General features: G+C 37.5%; 1 protein-coding gene across 4 annotated transcripts in view; it reads left to right on the top strand.

Annotated features, from left to right (window-relative positions):
- The window catches only part of crebrf (creb3 regulatory factor), a 68,202-nt gene extending 47,303 nt beyond the window's left edge, over positions 1-20,899 (top strand). For 2 of the 4 annotated variants that reach the window (XM_060836746.1, XM_060836747.1), the window contains 4 exons: positions 4,846-5,035; positions 13,632-13,705; positions 17,782-17,904; positions 20,471-20,899. In XM_060836746.1, coding sequence (XP_060692729.1) covers positions 4,846-5,035; positions 13,632-13,705; positions 17,782-17,904; positions 20,471-20,586 — 503 coding nt within the window. In that variant the 3' untranslated portion in view covers positions 20,587-20,899. Of the gene's footprint in view, positions 1-4,845; positions 5,036-8,836; positions 8,907-13,631; positions 13,706-17,084; positions 17,216-17,781; positions 17,905-20,470 lie in introns of those variants that run through there. The other 2 variants (XR_009645507.1, XM_060836748.1) reach the window with 2 other exon arrangements.
- Positions 20,900-21,407: the final 508 nt, after the last annotated feature.

Below are 21,407 nucleotides of genomic sequence, written 5' to 3'. Positions count from 1 at the left end.
GTAATCCACAATCTGCAACCTCATGGCCTGTCATGTCTTGTACTCAACCATTTATCAAATAGCCAGGGATCAGCCCTGGTTCATTGGAAGTGCAGAAGGCACGTCACAAGCAGCATCAAGCATACATTAAAATGAGATTCAACCTAGTGATTCTATCAAACAGAACTGCTTGCATGCCAGACATTATTAGCAGCCAGTGATAGGCAGAGCTAAGCAATCCCACAATGAATGGATCAATCAGGCATGCTCGTGGATAACTAAACAATTCACTGGAAGAGAAGGCTCCACAAATATCCCAGTCCTCAGTGATGGAAGAGCCCAATACAACAATGCAAAAGATAAGGCTGAAACATTTTCATCATTCTTCAGCCAGAAGCGCTGAGTAGATGATCCATTGCAGCCTTCTTCAGTCATCCCCAGCAGATACCCAATCTTCAGCCAATTTGATTCACTCCATGTGATATCAATAAACAGTTTAAAGCACTGGATACTGCCAAGGCCGTGCCCCTGACAATAGAATTGAAGACTTGCACTCAGAATTTGTCGCTTCCCTAACCAAGCTCTTAGAGTGCAGTTACAACACTTAAAAATCACACAACACTAGGTTATAGTGCGACAAGTTCATTTGGAAGCACTAGCTTTCTGAGCGATGCTCCTTCGTCAGGTGGTTGAGGAGTATTAAATCATAAGACACGGAATTTATAGCAAAAGTTTGCAATGTGATGTAATTGAAATTATATATTGAAATTATATATTGATAGATGCAAGTTACGACACTGGCATCTATCTGATAATGTGAAAAATTGGCCAGGTATGAACTTTAAATAAGAAACAGGACAAATCCAACCCAGCCAGTTACCACCCTGTCAACTGTTGGTCATCACTAAAGTGATGAAAGGTGTCATCACAAGTGCTATCAAACAGCGCCTACTCAATAACTCTGAGTTTGGGTTCCATTAGGGCCATGCAACTCTTGATCTTGTTACAGCCTTGGACAAAAGCACTGAGGTGAAGTGAGTGTGACAGCTGCTGACATCAAGGCTGAATTTGACTGATTGCGGCATCAAGGAGCCTTAGCAAACTGGAATCGCTGGATATCAGGGACATGTTCTCTGCTGTTTGGAGTCATACCTGGCACAAAGGACAATGGTGTCGTTTTGGAGGTCAGTCATCTCTGCTCCAGAACATCTGTGCAGGAGTTCCTTAGGATAGTGTCTTAGGTTCTTCATCAGTGACCTTTCCTTCATCATCAGGTCAGAGGTGAGGATGTTTGCTGATTGTGCAGTGTTCAGTATCATTAGCAACTTCTTGGATACTGAAGTGATCCATGTTCAAAATATCAGGATCCAGACAATTTCAAGGCTTGGATCGACAATTGGCAAGGAACATTTGTGCCATAATGCCAGGTGTCACCATCACTGATAAGAAACGATCAGTGGTGCTACCATTACTAAACCCCACACCCCATCATGAACAACCTTGGGGTTACTATTTATCAAAAACTCAACCGTACCCGCCACATAAACACAGTATTTATAAAAACAGGTCAGAGGTTAGTAATATTGTGTGGTGAGCAACTCACCTCCTGCCTCAACTCTAAGACACAAGTCAAGAATGTGATGAAATATTACCCACTTGCCTGAATGGGTGCAGCTCCAACAACACTCAAATAGCTTCACACCATTCAGGTCGAAAGAAGCCAACTTGATTGGCACCACATCCACAAACATCCATTCTTTCCATCACTGAATCTGCTACACTCAGTAGCAGCAGTATGTACTATCTATGCGATGCACTGCAGAAATTCACCGAAGATCCTTTGACAGCACCATCCAAACCCGTAACCAACTCCACCTACAAGGGTGGCCGATACATGAGTATGCCATGATCTGCAAATTCCCCTCCATACCTCTCAGCATCCTGATTAGAAATATATCACTGTTGTTTGGTCAAAATTATGGAATTCTCTCCTGAACAGCATTGTGGATCAACCCCAGCTTGTGTATGCAGTAGTTCAGGAAGGCAGCTTATCACCTTCTCAAGGGCAACTAGGGATGGGCAACAAATGCTGGCCAGTCAGTGATGCCCACATCCCATGAATGAATTAAAAAAGAATAGAAATTTCCCAGCCTCTCCTACCTTTCTGCATCTATCCATCCTATTGAGTCCCAGGAGAATTTTGTATCTTCCAATGAGAATATTAACCCTATCTCCTAAATTTCTCCTTTAGTGGACAACCCCACCACATCAAGAATCTGTAGTCCACTTCTTTGCATTCCTCCTTTGCAAGCATATATTTTAAAGAAGTAGAATTTAAGGAATGTCTTAAAAGAAAGGAAATGAAGATTTTTGTGAAGGGATTCTGGAGTCTCAGGCTTTGACAGCTGAAGGTACAAGTTGATTACCGAACTATAATTGGAAGAGTACAGATGTGAGAGATGAAAGAGATCATCTACAGCAAGCACAAGACCATGGAGGAATTTGAAAATGAGAATTTCAGAATCACGGCTTGGGAGCCAGTAGGTTGATGAAGGTGGCTTGGTGTTGATACAGGGACAGGACAGTCTTGGGTGACCTCATGTTTGCAAAAGGTATGAAATAGGCCATGTAGGAATGTGAATACATACTCAAATCTTGAGGTCATCAAGAAACAATTGTAAATTTCAGCAGTAAATGAGCTAAGGCAGAGGTGGAGTAAGGTGTTTCAGATGAAAATAACTCATCATAGTGATTGTATGCATATGGGGTCAAAGGTAGTGGTGAAGTATAGGTGGATGTCGCCAACATGTATGGAGAATCCTGACTTTTTTTTAATGTTATCATTGAGGAGCAGTATGCAGATAAGAATTAGGAAGGGATCAAGGATTATGTTCTTGATAGATGCTAGAGGTAACTGTGAGGGAATGGGTAAAGAAGACATTGCAGGTGATTCTTTGCTTAAGATTGGATGTATAAGGATACTGCTAGGCAAGTGCAACCCTACTGAACGAGGTGATGAGATTGCTTCCAGATCTGTTTTCCCACTGTCAGCTGTGAACATTCATATATGCATCTCTTGGATTTGAGGGATAGGAGATCAGGGCCAAATGAGTGAGTGTAGATTTTGTGGGAGGAGAGTATTATAATTGAACAAACTGACATTTGCAGAATGTTGTATTAAATGGAGAGCCAAAGACAAACCAGTTCAGATTTTGAAAATGCAGTCAGGAGAGAGTGTTACCAGGGTGGGCAAGGAAGAATGTATAGTTGTGTTGAAAAGGGGGATACAGGTAGAGCGTGATGCAGGAAATGCTCAGGGATAGTCTAAATCTGTAATTGATGTGTGAGGCAACTTGCGATGGCAGTATTAAGAGGGTTACCATGAATGTGATTTGAGGAGATATGGGGAAGATTAAAGGAGGAGTAGATGTCAATGAACTCTGAATGTTGAGTTGGAGGCTAAACTTCAAGGAAGAGAGTTCAGATAGTAGAGTTACTGAGGAAAGTAGTGAAGCTCTCTGTGTGAAAATTGCTCTGGTACCTGTGTGGGCCATAGTGAATAGGCATTTTAAAGAAATACAAGAGGAGTGGGTACTGTGAAGAGCTTGTGGAAGAAATTGCCAGAAGAATAGGAAGGCAGATTGCGAGGTGAGATTTAATGAGAGCCACACTACATCTCAGTGATTTCAATGGTTTAAAACTGTCCTAGGCAAAAGTTGCTTGTTGGGACTTTATTCTTGATCATCAAACTGTGCTGTTTTAATTGCCCTGAAGATCTTTGTTTACTATGCAAGGCTTAAGTTGACTGTATTTTTACACTGTTGATTAAAGAACATAAAAGTTTGTTAGAAAAATATTTAATTTAGTTTGCCCTCTACTGTCCTGGTGGTGCAGTTAATCTATTATTAATTCACAACAGACTCCATAATGAAGAACACAATTCCAGTGGTGAAGGGCTTTGTGAGTCCCACGTCCAAGTCACCTGTTCCTCCCTTCGTCACTCTGTTGTGGGATATATTAAGTGTTTCAGTTTAATGTACTTTTAGTTTCATTACAGGTTAGAGATTAACTATCTCGGTTTGGCCCAGTGGAGAGGCTTTTAGAAGAAAGAAAGTCCTAAGTTAGCTATGGAAAAAATTGAGAGTGGGTAGAGATATGTTCAAAACAGAAACTGATGGGTCTTGGTTTTAAGTGCATAAGTAAGCGAAAGGAAAGCTGATCTGGACACTGCAGGCATCCTCTCTGCTATGTGTAACCAAATAATTCAATTGTGTATGTTTAGTGAGAGAGAGTGAATTCTTGAAAATTGGATAGGGTTAGATAGTTCTATAATGAGAGGCATCCATATGTAGAATAGACGACAAAGGAGTGTCTACGTGCATCTGGTGTGTTGTGGCATATGACTGTGAACAATGAGGAAGTTGTTTCGGAATGGATATGCTGTAGACTTGAATTCTGACTTGTCCTAGAAGTATATTCACTCTTTGGAAAGTATATTTAAAATTCTAGTGGTATGAAAGTCACAGATTTAATGTTAGCTTAAGTTTCAAGATTGAAGCTTATTTTGTCTTTAATCATCATCAGATTTGTTCAGTGTATTCAGTGTATTTGTACTTGTAAGGATTTTTTTGGGTGTTATCCTCTCAGTTTTTTTTACCCTTAGTTCTCTATATATTATAATTTGTAAATGGCCATAGTCTATAAAGCAGATCCTATTAAATATCTGGCTTAACCAGTACTCTAAGAACTGGGTTTGTAACAATGTCATGACTCCAGTTGCTCATATGCAGTATCATAAAATGTGATTTAGTTTCCTAGAGCTAATAAATCTAGATAAACTAATGGTATGCATTCTTGTCAATATAGGGAAATATTTAGTGAAGAAATCTCGCAGAACAGATGTAGAAGACTTAACTCCAAATCCAAGAAAATTACTTCAGATTGGGAATGAACTTAGAAAACTAAACAAGGTGATTAGTGATTTAACGCCTGTAAGTGAACTGCCATTAACTGCCAGACCAAGATCGAGAAAAGAGAAGAACAAACTTGCATCCAGGTAATGCGAAGAATTTTAAACAGCAGTGTTGTTTATTCTGTCAGTCCTGTTTAATTGGAATCATTTTAAAATACTTATTACCAGAAATATATTTTAGTTTTGAAAAAAATGGATCTGTCCACTCAACCCCTGAAATATTAAATTGTATCTATCCTATTCCATATCTACCCATAACCACCTTTTGTACAAAAAGGTGAAATGCTGTGATTTGAACAAAGCACACCATTTTTTCATTCTACCCATATGCTATATATACCCATCTTTCTCTATCTGAAAGTTGGATGTTTGATCAAAAGATTTATTTTGGACATTTGTAATAAAACGATTTCTAAATAATTGAAAGATGAAATTCACTTTTTTTTTGTATTGACTCCATTGACTACTCCACATACGTTACACATAGGTGGCCTATCCAACTGGGAAAATAAGAGGGACATTTGTCCCTTTAGATTTTAATATAATCGAGTGATACTTACAAAATACAAGGGCACCTCCAGGCATCCATCTTCAGTTATTTTCCTCTCACCATTGACACCTGTTGCATTATGTTTGTTGCATCGCATAAGGAGTTTTCTCAATCAATAGTTGTTTTTATTGCCCTGATAGCCCATATTTCTTTCCTTTGAAAGAAAATTCAGTAAAATCTTGCTGAGTTTAAAATTCCACGTCAGTTAATGGAAGCATCACCATCAGCAAGCAATATATATGTGGCATCCAGTGCTGTCTTGATGACACAATATATGAACTCTTGTGTTTCTGTAGTAGGGTAAACCAAAGAGTTTACAGCGTCATCATTCATCTAAAATACAGACCAGTATCAAAGAAGTTATATATTCAGATTAACTACATCAGAGTACTCCTCAATCAACAGGTTTTCTCATTTGACATATCTGTTTCATTTTCTTCTGAAGATAAAAGCGAAACTAGACCTTCATTTCAAACCTGCAAGTTTCTGTGAAGAATGTGTTCCTGAGTCATTTACTAGCTTTTTCTATAACTGCTCAAATGATGTTTCCTCAGTGACAATTTCAGACCTGGATTATAGGTTCACAAATGTATTGATGTGTGATACTTGTTCTGGCCCTGAGGTTCATGTAATCACCGAAGAAAGCCTGTACAGTTTCCAAGCAGTGAAGGAAACGTGTGTACTTGACATGCTGACAACGCAGGGTTGCCTTTAAACAGTTTCATCTGACACTATTCCACATCATCGCAGAAGGCTGGATATAGGACATGTTATTTTTTACTACTTAATTTGGAATTTGATTACCTATATTGGTCTATTCCAGTGCTGAAGAAGTTGTTTTCTTCTGATGCATGCTTTCTGGAATGTTCATAGGCATTCCAAATTTGACACTGTTAAACAATTAAAATCTTATGGAAATAGAAAGGAGAAATTCATAGCAGGTAAGTTATCAATGCCAATTTGTGGCTTTAGGTCCAGTGGGAAAACTGTACAAACTTGAGCAACAACGAATGATTTGAAGGCTTCTGTTATCAGTGACTTCACTCAGGCATCTATAATCTTCACAAGAAGAATGAGTTCGCAAACCCTTTCGTTGCTTCTCTCCTCCATTGATGTCAGGGTCTTGGTTGTGTTGTCACATGTCCTGACTTGATCTGATTTAGTCTGAAGCAAGCTTACTAAAACTTTTCTGAAAAACCATAAGGTGCATTGTGCCATTTCAAAGAGCAATAATTTTACATTGGACACCAAAGTAGAAAAGATGTGTTGCAACTTGAGCTCTCAACAATTGAAAAAATGCATTTATGTCCAAAGTCAAATCTGTACAGACAGTTAGAGATGTATTTCTTTATTTCTCCTACTTCTCACAAGGGCAGAGGCATTTGAACCTATGTATGATATCTTTAGCCAAAAAAAAGTTCCTTTTTCAGAAACAAAAATTGAGATAGTCATTACACTTGTCATCATTCAAAAAGCATGCTAACATGCAACCATACAACATGGTAATTATATTCTTTCACAGAGCATCTTCATGGATATCTACCAAACTCTAAATTATATTCTTCCACAGGGCATCATTGTGGATTGCTACAGACACAACTATTACTTAAGCTGCTGGTGATTAATATTTAAAAGATTCAAGATAATCTACACATTTAGCCTTTGCAAGAGGTTATTCAGTGTTCATTCAAGACTCATCTGGAATTAAACTGAGACATTCTGCCAGATGATGAAGACATTTGCTACTTCGGGATTCCCCTCTTTATCGTAGCTCAGCGTTGTGTTTTTCTTTAGCCCAGATAGAAGAATTGCAATCATTGTCCTTTTGCTTTTCCTTGATTCATAAAGCAATGCCAATAGTGCTATGCTGTGTTCAGCATTTCTAGCAGTCTGGGTTTGTCTTCTACTTGGAACTTCATCTTCTGGCACCATACCAAAACCTTTTATGGAAAGGCAAAATTACCTGAAACTTATTCCTATTCAGTTGATTATTTGTGGATAATCTGATGCCTTTGGGATAAGACCCTATCCACTGTGTAGATTGTTACGTCTTCCTATGATCTTATTGAAGCAGTGCAAGTGGAGGTAAAAAAAGAGGAAAAATGGTTTTTGCTGAACATGTGAAATAATAGAAATGATTTTGAAGTGGCGAGGCAGCATCCTTTCAGCCCCATGATCTTCTCTGAAAGCATAGGCTAAGCTTCATTTTTGATACTGCATATGGATGTTCATCAAGAGACAATGTGGGTTACTGTGATCGTAGGCTACGTGCCATACAATCATTTCACTTCATAATGCACGTAGCTAGGCCTACCTTGATACTTCTCAAAGGAAAACAACCAATATCTTACTTTGTACACAAGATTGAAATTACGAACAATCAACCTACTTGTTAGAGTTGCATGCCATTAAATGCAATGATGGTGAATATGCTGTTATTACATGATACAGCATATGCAGCTGAACTCAAACTTGGAATTTTAGTGGTTCACATCGGTTTACTGTTAAATTCTGGTTTGTTCCTTCATACTGCCCTAAAGGTGACATCAGACTTGGTCAAGAAAGCCTTCAAGTTTATTTCTTTACTGCACCATCTCATCAACGTCTCCTCACCCACCTGCATTTTCCCATTGCCCTCCCCCAAAGTGCTGATGAAGACCATAAGAATGCTGCTGTAGCTTTTTGACATTTCAGAGCCATCTTTGGCTCACCAGTTTATCTTTCAAATACTTGCATTTCAAGACCTAAGCTGTGACAACCATCGTGTAAATGCAGTTTAGCTTTTCTTTGTCAATGATAAATGAACTAAAATTTATTTTTGACGGCTCTTCTTTCAAGAAACTTAAATTGCCAGTGACAGAATCGTGCTGTAACATCTTTCAACTTTTGGCATTTTGCAATCTGTTTAGGCTATTAACTATTTACCTCTGATCTTTAGATTTGGTCCTTTCTAGTGATAGCCTAAATGTTTGTTTCGCCCTGGAATTGCTACATAAAGGATTTCAGCACAACTTCACGGAAGTCTAAGCTGTCTCTACCTGTCATTCCCCAGTGGAAGGAAACTCTTTGGAAAGCTATTCCTTGAATTTTCTCCCCACATTAAGACCCCAATTAAATGCTTAATCAAAGCATGGGATCTTTGTGCTGTATAACCTGATGCAACCTCACAGCTACACCCCAGCCCCTTTTAAGCCTATGGCTACTGTAGATTTAAAGCTGCTGTCAAAAGGACTTTGTTCCTAACTCTGTTCTCTGCCAGGAGTGTTGGTGAACTTCACGCAGTAGTAGCGGAGGCACAGCCCTGTAATTTTTTTTTTATTTTTTTTTCCCCCCAGTTGAATAGGCTACCTACCCTTGGGATGTGGAGTGTACCTTTTCAGAAAATGATGACTACATTATCTAAAGGTGAGTAGTGATCTTTATTCCAAGGTGATTAAGTTTTGTTGATAAAGTATTTTTGTTTTATATTGTCTGTTTGCATGCTTTACCTGACTTTCAGTGATAAAACTTGTGCTTATTAACATGATAATAGCTAACCATTTTGTTGGTTGAACAACCTGTTGGGAGTTGATTTTGCTGAGACAAATGAAATGAGATAAAAGTTCATACAACATTGCAAAATTGTAGCGGTTTTCAATTAGACTCATTTTTGTTTTCAGTCAGTATTTGATCTTGTAGTGCATTATGCATGAAACTTTTCAAACTTTCTCAATTTTTTTCTGAAGACGTCGATTCTCTTCAGTGGATATTTTCTGTATGAATCTAGACAGTGAGCTTTGACTTGTTATTTAGCAAATGAGAGAAGAAATACGGCATTTCAACTGTCACTGATTCTGTTCACATTATTAAGTGCAAGCATTTTAAAGACAGATTACTGCTTAGGAAAGAATAAGGTGAACCAAGGTGATTTCCCTCACCCTATTAGAAAACATTGAAAATGTTAGACCTGCACTGTCTTCTGGCAGTTTGCTTGTCTTCTGGACATCTCAAAAGTATTTTCAAGAAGTACCTTTTTGAAAAGCAGTTGCTATTGTAGTTTAGGAAGCACAGTAATTGCTTTATGTTCAGCAAACCCTTTCAAACAATGATATGATAATGATAAGATCATGTTTCTTTGTATTGTTAGTTGAGAAATAGATATTGTCCAAAACAGCAAGAACAAATTTCCTCCTGTTCTTCAAAATTGTGCAGTGGGTTTTTTTTATATATTCACCCAACAACGTAGATGGGGCCTTAGTTTATCGTCTCATCCAAAAGGTGGCACTTCCAACAGTATAAGGCTCCAATAGTATTGCATTGAGTATCAACCTTGATTTTTATGATCAAGTCCTATGACAGGGCTTGAATCTGGGAACATGAGACTTAGAGGTGAGTTTGCTACTAAATTGAACCACAGATGACAATTGAAGGCAATTGTAAGGAAAATGAGAATGATTTGTTAGTTAGTTAACTAGCCTGCTAGTTAGCCCCTTGAACTTATCCCATTATCCTGCGAAAATATGGTTGAATTGTATCCTCACTTATCCAACCGCCTTCACTCCATATCCCTTAATATCCTTGACCGGGAAGAATCTAATGGTTTAAGATTTAAATTCATGTCCACAGCTATTAATGTCTGCTTTTTGTGGGTGTTAACTCCACACTTCTGTTGCTGTTCATATTAAATGTTTCTTCTCTCCTGACTTTTAAAGTTATGTCCTGACCTGGACACTCCTATGAATGGGAACGTTTTCCTCCATCAACAAACTAATTCCTTTTAGAATCAAAATTCAATCAAAACAAATCAAATCCTCCATCAATTTCCTATATTCCAGGGATTTCAAATTAGTTAATTAAGCATTCCACATAATCTGTTCTTAAGTGTGTTGTAACATTCTGCTGTTTTTGCACTTTGTTTGACCCAAGGTCAAAATATAATTTTTAAGGTGCTGTTCATTGACCATTAGTATGTGTCCATTTATAACACAACTTTGCCACTTTCATATTCGAGCCCTCTAGCTATAAAGGCTAATCTGCCATTAATTTTATTGATTATTTTTACAGTTTGACTGCTATGATATATAAGATAAGAAATGGGCAAAGTGAAAGGGTTAGGATTAGACCATGCAACCCCTTGAATCTGCTTTGCTGTTCAAAGGATATTGGCTGATATTTACCTTGACTTCAGTTTTCTTTCTGATTCTCATAGTCCCTGATTTTCTTCTAAAAATCTTTAAATCTCAGCCTTGCATACATTAATGATGAGCTTTCAAGTCTGGGTCGAGAATTCTAAAAATGACAGTCCTTTGAAAGATCTTCTTGTCTTTGACCTGAATGGTCAATGCCTCAATATTGAGACTAAGCCAGGTAGTTCAGGATCATTTTCAGCTGTGAAAAACATGTCATGTCCTCTCAAAATCATAGGCTTCAATGTGAGCATCTCCCATTCTTCTAAACTCAGGAAAGCATTGAATTAGACTGGTTGCTTGTACCTCATTGACAACCTTCTCATGCTCGGAATTATCTTGGTGAATGCTTCTTGCACCAGGAGGCAAAAATATTCTTCTTTGGGACATAACTGAATTGTGCCCTACTGCAAAGTATGATTTTACCAATGCTTCATATAATTTGGCTGGATTTCTTTAATCTTGTACTTCTGTTCTCTTGCAATAATGACCAATACACAATTTACCTTCCTGATTTTTGCTATATCTGCATGCTCACCATGTGTTTTGTGCATGAGGACTCATAATCGTCTGAAAAGCATTTACTTGCCATTTAAAAATAGTTTTTTTAAAATCCTTCCCAACAGCATGAATAATTTCAACATTTCCTCACACTGTACTCAGTCTGCTACCTTTTTTGTCCATTCTTTTGATATCTCCTTGATGACTTATGTAACGAGTTTGCAGTTTAATATCTGAGCCTGCTTTTTATTGTCAGGCCCTGCATTGAAGTCATTAATATTTAAAAGTGCTGAGTCCCAACACTGGTCATATAACAATCCACTCGTTACATAGCCTGACAACCTGAAAATGATAGTTATACCTTCATTCTGATTCTGTCTTGACCGCCTTCTTTCTCTATGCTGATAGATGACATCAGTGCCATGACCCTTATTTTGCACAAAAGCTTTGGTTCTTTTTTAAAATATCTTCAAAATTTAAATATACTGCATCCACTGAATCCCCTTTATCTATCCTGCAAATTACATAATCTATACTCTTAATATTGCTGTCAAATATAACTCCAGGCCAGTTACCTTAGTTAGTAGTGCTTTCTTTCTCCCTTTCTTTTCCATAGAGGTATTGTTTTGCTTCTTTCCAAACTACTAAGAGCATTCCACAATGTAAAGAAATTTTGTAAAATCTCTCTCAAAATCCATGTTTGGTCCTAACTATATTATTAGCCTCTTTAACTAGTATTATCAATCTTCAATTGGCTAGGAATTAATATTGTTTCGAAGAGTTTCTATTTCTCAAGCAAATGTATATTTAAGAATTATCTAACATTTATTCAAATGATCATCATTGTTTTTTCTGCCATCATGTATTTTAAGTCATCTTTACAATCTACCTTAATTAACTTGCCTCTCATACCAATTGGAATTGATTTTAAATTTAAGACTTTAGTTTTGAACTTAAGCACTTCACCTTTGAATTTATACATGTAATCATTCTTCCCTGGGTGATTCCTTACTGTGTGACTATTTATTAATCCCATCTCTGAGGTAGCCTGTCGCCAGGTTGTTTCTTTGACACATTATTAGAAGAAACTATTTGGATGGATTCTGTGAACTCAACCTTAAAAACTACTTTTGCTAATTTGATTTATCCAGAGTACAGGAAGATAAAAGTTAATATATTAGTGGTGTTACACGCTTCCCATTTCTTGATAAATACACTTGTACTTTATCTACTGTTACGGGGCCTACAAGCTATGCCATCATTATTTTCTGCTCTATGTTATGTTTTCCCTTCATCCATAATGATTGGCAATTATGGATATCTGTCCCAACTCTTTTCTCAGTGACATCATTATATCATCCTTTATCATCACTGATGCCTCTTCCCTCTTCTACTTTGTCTCTCTTTTAGATACGTCAAGTACTGTGGGATATTTGATTCCTAAATACGGTTATCATGCAGCCACATTTCAGCATGGGCTAGTAGATTAAACCCATTTATCTATAACTGTGTCACTAATTTGTCTGCCTTATTGAGAATGCTTTGTGCAATGAGCTAATACAGCATTGATTTCAATTTTTTATAGTTTTCTGTGACTTAATCACACTAACTGCTACTATGAATCACTCTGTTCCTGCGTGTCACACTCTGCTTTCCTCTATTCAAACTGCTGTACCATTCTATATACAACGTTTTAGTGATCTGTGTACAAACCTCATAAATCACGTTGGAGGTTCACTGTTGCTAACCTTTGACAATTTAACAATTACTTGAATTTGTCCATTTTTGGTCCAAAATTGATAATTGCAGAATTGGCCTGCATTGATATCAGCCGAACCCAGATTTCCTGACTCATTTAGTCTGTGTTGTTGCACTTGGTAATTTCACAATTCAGTCAATGCTATTTATAATGCCACCAATCTTGGTGTCACCAGGAAAGTTGGATAAATGGCTTTTCATTGCATGATCTAAGTTATTGACAAATATAGAAAACAGTTGAAGACAGTGGAGATGCCATGGTCAGGTCCTTCCACTTAAAGTATATGCCTGTTATCTCCATTTTCTGTTACTGTAACCTAACCAAGTGAATAATTTGTGATATCTGTGTGTTTAAATTTTATCTCAAGTCTGTCATGTGAAACTTCATCACCTGCCTTCTGGAAGTCCATGAGACCTCTATCTTTAGACATTATTTTGCCTTCTGCTTCAGTTGCTGGTCAAAAAAAATTGATTGGGTTCATTGAAAGTGAACTACCTACAACAAATCTGTGTTTGAGTTCTGTCTTTGATTAGCAGGCTAGACGTGAAAGAGGAGTACTCGGTGACATTTGAAAGGCTCAAAATGGAAATCTCACCTTTTTTCTGGTAGTGATATAATTTGACTTCATAAGTTCACAGATAACAAAGTTAAGTTACATTAAGATTCATTTGAGAATATCTCCTCATTGTATATTTTTATTTGCAGGGCTTGTCGCTTAAAGAAAAAGGCTCAGTACGAGGCTAATAAAGTAAAGCTATGGGGTCTGAATACTGAATATGGTAAGATAATTGTTTTATGCAGTGGAAACAGAATAAGTGTTGTAAATATGTAATAGATTAAGCAGTATCTGCAGAAAGAGAAAAACTGAAATGATATGTTTTAGGCCTATGGCACTTCATCACAGTTGTGACATATAGACATGTATGTTTTTAAGCCAGGAAAGTAGAGGTGGTATTGTCTTGATGTTGGAAGGGATAAGGAAAGGAAAAAAATGAAAGTATTAGTCCATGACAGACAAAGATCGCCAACGTGAAATGTTAACTCCTTGCCTGCCTGCAGATGCTGCCTGACCTGCTGAGCAATAGCACCAGTTCCTATTTTCATTCAGGATTTCTGTCATTTACATGACTTTGCTTTTGCATTTACAGTTACATAAATGAACCACAATTCTTCACTTCAATAGGCTGTACTATTCTTTTATAAAATAATATGCATGATGAAACTGATTTGTTTGACTGAATAATTCCTTTAATCGTTAACTTTCCTTAAGTTGGTACTGTTTGAAGTTGCAATTACTGTTTGTAGCTATTAATTATATTGCTTATTATTTTTAATTTGTCCCAAACTGGCATTATAACCACTGAGACCACTTTTGAAGTAGGTACATACAAACAAGGAACAGGCCATTCAGTTCCTTAAGCTTGCTGCACCACTTAATCAGATCAAATCCACTTTCATACCTGCCCGAATAACTTTTTATCCCATAACTGCCAGAAAAATATTCACCTTTGCCTTAAATATTCAGAATCTGCTTCTGCTTTACGTTCTGGGAGAGTGTTCCAAAGATACTCAACTTACAAAAATGATACCTCATCTCTGTTTTAAATGGGGAAACCTTTTATTTTAATAACTTATTGTAATAACTGAGCATTTGGCAAGTGGTGGCAGAATAAGTCCTAGACAGCTTGAATTCACTAAAGGGAAGTCATGCTTGACAAATCTGGATTTGTTTGAGGATGTGACCAGTAGGGTGGACAAGGTGTCATGTATCTGGACTTTCAAAATGCTTTTGACAAGCTTTCATACATGAGATTAGTAAGGAAAATTAAAGCTCATGGTGTTGAAGGTAATGTGTTGACATGGATAGAACTGTATGGCAGACAGGATTCAGAAAGTTTGAAAAAATGGATCCTTTTCAGAGAGGCAGGCAGTGATCAGTGGGATGCGCCAGGTTCAGTGCTGGGATCCCAGCTGTTCACAATGTACATTGTCGATTTGGACGGAGGAATTGAATGTCATATCTCCAAATTTGCAGATGACTCTTAAGCTGGGTGGCAGTGTGTGCTATGAGGAGGTTGCTAAGAGGCTGCCAGCTGACTGAGTGGGCAAATACTTGGCAAATGCAATATAATGTGGATAAATGTGAGGTTATCCACTTCAGTCACAAAAACTGGAAGGCCAGGTTTTTATCTCTATGGTAGCAATTTAGGGAAAGGTGAGGTGCTACGAGACCTGGGTGTCATGGTGGAGCAGTCACTGAAGATTGGCATGCAAGTGCAGCCGATGTGAGGAAGGCTAATGACATGCTGGCTTTCATAATTGGAAGATTTGAGTATCAGAGTATTGATGACTTGCTGCAGTCATACAGGGTCTTGGTGAGGCCACACCTTGAGTATTGTGTGCATTTTTGGTCTCCTAGTCTGAGGAAGGACATTCTTGCTATTGAGGAAATCCAGTGAAGGTTCACCAGACTGATTCCCAGGATGGCAAGACTGATATGAGGAAAGGCTGGATCAACTGGGCTTCTACTCACTGGAATTTAGAAGAATGAGGGAGGAATCACCTAGAAACATATAAAATCCTGATGGGACTGGACAGGATAGATGCGGGAAGAATGTTCCTGATGTTGGGAAAGTCCAGAGCCAAGGATCACAGTCTAAGAATGAAGGGTAAGCCATTCAGGACTGAGATGAGAAAGAATTTCTTCATGAAGAGTTACGAACCTGTGGAATTCTGTCCCTCAGGAAGCTTTTGGGGACAGTTCATTAGAGTGAGCTGGCCAAGGTTCTTGAAGCTAAAGAGGTCAAGGGCTATGGAGAGAAACCAGAATGGCCCAACAAGTTCACACTGACTATTCGAAGAGTAACCCACCCAGACTCATTCCTCTACCGTATTACTCTACATTTACCCCTAACTAATGCACATAAGCTACACATCCCTGAACATGATGGGCAGTTTAGCACATCCAATTCACCTAACCTGCACGTTTTCTGGTTTGTGGTAGGAACAGTTCTGGTCCCCTTGTCTAAGCAAGGATATATAGTCGCAATAGGGGGAGTGGAGCAGCGATTCACAGACTCTTTCCTGGGTTGGTGGGTCTCTTCTATGAAAAGAGATAAAGGATGCTGAAGCATTATTCTTGTGAGTTTAGAAGAATGAGAGGTGACCTTGTAAAGCTTGCAAAATTTATAAAGAGATGTACAAAGTGGTACAAAAAGATATTTACCCTGAAAACTGGGAGCTGGAACAAGGGGACACAATTTCAGAATAAAGACTATCAAAATGGAACTGGGATGAGGAAGAACCTCGTTACTCACACAGTGATGAATCTTTGGAATGCTCCACCCTTTGGAAGCTCACTGATTACGTTCAAGAAAGGGATTGGTGGGTTTCTAGGCATCAAGCAATATGGTGATAATATGGGATAATATACGTTGAACTAGATAATAAATCATGATTAGATGGTAGAACAGGTTCAAGTTACTAAATGGCCTATTCCTGGTCTGTAGTTTCTTAAGGTGAACTAGGTCATTGAGGGTTCAGCAGTAAGACAGCAATAACATTTCCAGATCAGAGTTGCATTAAGATGCAACATACCAAATCAATTGTCCATTGATAGAGCAGCCAACAATTTCTGCTCCTTTAAAGATCTGAAAGGTTTGCAGTTATGTAGATTTTGGGGTTGTTCTTTCTCATATGAGTAATTGATCTGTATGGAGGCATTTGATGGAAGAAATTACTATGTTCATTTCCTTCAGATTTTACCCTCTGCTCAAACTCTTTTAAAAAAAAGATTAATGACCGACGTTTTATGTATCCATCAATAATTATGCAGAATATAGACCAGTTCCACTTGAAAATGGATGAATAGGCCTCTGGAGAGAAAAGGCTAATAAAGAAAGCTACTGTAAAATGCAGAGAATGCCTAATTTGGAATCAGTTTTAAATTTTGTTGAACTAATTGGTAGACCTTTATCTTAGCATACTTTATTTTAACAACCTCTGCTCTCCCAAAGCAGACATTTCAAAGTATGTATGTTTTCAGAAACAGCTACACCTTTAACCAAATCTCTTTCTAATATATCTTATGAAATCAAATGTTAAAATAGGTATTCTAGCTACCTATAAAATGATCATGTTTTATTCTGACTGTTCCAGAAGATCCATGGATGTGATTGTATCCATTCTTCTGCAGACCAAGGATTCAGTGCAAGTTGATTATAATAATTCCCTTTGCAACTCCCATTATAACTCTTTCCAACCCCTACCCGCCTAAACAGCCCCTTATACCTCTGTACTAATCTGCAAATGCTAAGTTAAAACATTTGTTGTCGAATAGAAAGTTTTGATTGCTTGCCCTTACAGTGGCTTCAGTGACAGCTCTCCATAAATATCTGTTCTAAAGTATCTCCTTGAAAAGCAATATATTGTTTAAAATTTGATTAACCTTCACTGTATCTATAGAATTGTTTCAGCTATAACCAATTGCTAATTGAAAAGTTAACTGAATGACAAAATTCAAAAAAGATTGAATGCATTTTTCACTTCTTGTCATTGAAATCAGTGACAAGAGTTTTGTCAACATTTTCAACGTACTGGAAGTAGTGTACAGCATGGAGCAAACATTGCTAAAGTTTGTCAATGTACAAAAATATTTTGTTTGCATTTCTGCATTCTTCGTGTTGGTTATTTACCTGGTATAATATAATTTAGCATTTCTCTTTTACCCTAAGATCTATTTTTCCAAATATTTTATTACAAGATTACCCAGAACTGCAGATGTTTGTGTCATGCTGACATTTGCTTTTATCTACATTGGAATTTTCTAATTTTCATAACATGTTGTTCTTTGCAGATCATCTGCTTTATGTGATTAACTCAATAAAACAAGAAATAGTAAATAGAGTACAGAGGCAGGGGGAGAAAGGAAGTGGCAGCATCCTAGAAAAACTTGAAAATCTCTTAAATGAAACACTCGGTAAGAAATTATTTTCTTTTTACTTCCTACTGTTTGCTTGCCCATCCCCACGTTTCTCTCAGTAATTTACTTCAAGACTATAACAATCATTAATCTTGGTAAGTTACTTCAACTAAAACAATTCACCAGATTTGTTTTTAATGTCCTATATGTTTCTTAGATATTAATCTTAATGGAATCAACAGCAAATTAACTTACCTAAGACATTGTGGCATTGAAGGCAATCGAAAGAAAAATAATTTCAGTTGATCCTGGGTATGGAAGGTGTTTCTTAGGAGACAGGGTTGAGTAGGTTAGATTCCCAACAGTGTGGAAACAGGCCATTACGCCCAACATGCTCACACTAACCCTCCGAAGAGTAACCCACCCAGACCCATTCCCTACTCTATACTTTCCCCTGACTAATGCACCTAACACAGTGAGCAATTTAGCATGGCCAGTTCACCTGACCTGCATATCTTTGGACTGTGGGTGGAAACTGGAACACCCAGTTTCCATTCTGTCGCCTGAGGCAGGAATCGAACCCAGTTCACTGGCGCTGTGAGGCAGCAGTGCTAACCCTTGTACTCTTTAAAATTTACAAGAATGAGAGGAGTCCTTTTGAAACATATAAAATTCTTAGGGGGTATGACAGGGTAGATGTGGAGAGCTTGTTTCCTTTGTGGAAGAGTCTAGGACCAGTGGACAAAATCTCAGAGTAAACAGTTCCCCATTTAAAACAGAGATGAGGAATTTCTTTTTTAAGAGTAGTGAATTTATGGTCATTTTACCATCGGGAGTTGTTGATTCTAGTTATTAAGTGTATTCAAGGCTGAGATAGAATTTTTAATTGTAATGGTTTTAATCCAAATCAGTGGTTGTGCGTAAAGTTTAGTTCAGGATTATCAAATTAGCCATGATCTCATTGAATGGCAGAGCAGTTTTGATGGGTCGACTGGCCTACTTCTGCTCCCTATGTCTTAAACGCACTAACAAATTTAACTATTGTTCTGAAGTTTTAAACTATGTAATCATTAGAGTCGTGGAGATGTACAGCACGAAAACAGACCTTCAGTCCAATTCATCACGTCACTTGGAAAGAGGAAATCAAAACTAATCTTTTGAATGCCACTTTTTAAAAATTTTTATACACTCTTCTTCGTTCTTGTGATATACTACCTGATTTTTAACTCTGTTATACTCTTCACAGGAATGTTGCAAACGTTGACATATGAGGAATAATCCCAGTATATTTTATTTTGTTAATCTTGTGTTATCAGGCAATGGAGGACTGAGTTATTCATTATTTTGTGTAAAATATATTTAAGATTCTTAAACCAGTAGATTGCTGAGTGAACTTTTGTCCCTACAGCTAACAATAATAGATTTCTCAGACCATAGCTCTCCTAATTTTGGTACATTGAGACAAAATAAACTTTTCTGGGTCACCTGTTAGGAAAAGAAAGTTCGATAGATTACAGCGATTCAGCAAGAAAGTGGCTACTTTTTGTTTTTACATTTTCTTTTCTCATCTTTTGCGTTACTTGTGCTACCCAGACCACATACTGGTTGCAAGGTTTTAATCACCGGATACCAAGCCACTGATCTCATGGGTCAGCTGGCAGAATGTATTGAGAATAGCTGCATGTGTCAATATTTTTCTTGCAACATCTCATTGCCGATTAACTGATTTAATCAGTTAGGTTTAACTGGAATTTCTCATTCCTTATGAAGGATATGAAATTATTAACTGATCAGATTGTTTTGGTAACATAAGCAGAGAATAAAATGAAGACTTCAGGTGCTAACGATCAGAATCGAAGAATGTGGTGCTGGAAAAGTACTGCCGGTCAAGCGGTATCCGAGGAGCAGGAAGTTGACATTTCAGGCATAAACCATTTAACAGGATTCCTGATGAAGGCCTTATGCCTGAAACGTCACCTCTCCTGCTCCTCAGATGCTGTGTAAAGAGAGGGTAGTCTATAGACCAAGTGGTAGGAGTGCATGGGAAGCAGTTGTTGATGCAAGGAGTTCTGCATCTGTCTTCCTACCTACCAACATTTGTAATGGCCACTGAGCTGCAGTCACTGGCCATCATGCGAGGAGTTGCACCTCCAGTTGCATGCCCCTGCATCTGTGGTCATTTGAAAACTTAGAAAACATAATTGACTTTCTGTCTCGCTCTCTATCAGATTGTCCAACGCTCTCTGATGGTCATTAGATTGGTGACTTGCACCTTTACTGGAAAGGCAGCCCTATCAGTTGCACTGGAGAGCATCCCATTGGGTGCCTCCCTGCCATCCTTGGCTTGGATAGTCTGCCTGCACCATGACCAGAATTGTATCTCCATTTTAAAATAGTGGTTGGCATGTCTTTAACCAACCATATGGGGTCAGCACATGGAACTGGTTCTCAAATCAGTTTTGAACTCTGAAATGAGAATTTCAGAGAATGTTGATGAGAATTCAACACAGCCATTGAACATTGAAATGTAAATGTAATAGAGGTAATAGTTAGGATTATAAAATATCTAATTTTTGTTTTAAAAGTGATTACCAGTCTTATATTTTTATTCCTTTTCTGATAGGGACAACTGTAGCTGGACAAACATCTGACTTTGTCAATCAAGTGTTGGAAAAAACAGGAGAAGGAGACCCAACAGGTGGTCTTGAAGGTCTTCGCGTACCCACATCAAAAGTGTAACCTGATTTATCTTCTGTCAGAAACAACTTCAACCAATAGTTACGTGTTTGCCATTTTTGTGATAAATGTTTGATTCATTATAGCAAGTGACATTTTGTTAGTTGTGTTAAACCTGCTTGAAAAGGAGAAGGAAAACTCATGTTAGAGTTCTAGAAAAGAAATGCACAATGAGATAAGTATGGTTATGTGTGCTCAGGTACTATGAGGTAAATTTCACTTACCTATAAAATGACTAGGGATTGATGTGTTCTAAAATGTTGGTAGGAACTTATGTTAAGTTTCCATAGAAATGTGGATGTAATAGTTGAATCAAGAAATCAAGAAAATTAGTTTGTAATTATTTTTAAAGTTAACCGCTGTTGCTGATTTTTTTCCATTAGTAACATTATATATTTCTTTTGTACATACTATAAATTCTTGTATTATTAAGTATGAGTTAAATAGTTCATATAGTAAATTACATGGCCTTTTCCAGACATTGTGTGAGTATTTAAGTTTGAGAAAGGAGTAATATTCTCTGTGCCTTGTATTTAAATGAAAGTAAAGATGTAAGGTGAAATGGATGTACAGTGGGTAAATTTTATGGATTTAAAAAAGTATTTGTTTATTTTCACTCTTTGGCTGTTAAAACCATTTTGAATGTAAATAGGAATATTTCAGCAATGTAGATATATGCCACAGAGTCTGTATTGTATAAAGATGGTTATTGAAACATGAGTTTCGGTACTTTTCAGAAATATTTGCACACTATTTTGTACCAAAGACAAATGCAACTATATGGCATAATGCCAGTGAAGTAAGGTTTTGCACAGCTAACACTG

The sequence above is a fragment of the Hemiscyllium ocellatum genome, chromosome 16, assembly GCF_020745735.1.
Source record: "Hemiscyllium ocellatum isolate sHemOce1 chromosome 16, sHemOce1.pat.X.cur, whole genome shotgun sequence".
NCBI classification, from domain to species: Eukaryota; Metazoa; Chordata; class Chondrichthyes; order Orectolobiformes; family Hemiscylliidae; genus Hemiscyllium; species Hemiscyllium ocellatum.
The sequence above is the reverse complement of the archived record's forward strand: the minus strand, read 5'-3'. Positions and strand labels throughout refer to the sequence as shown.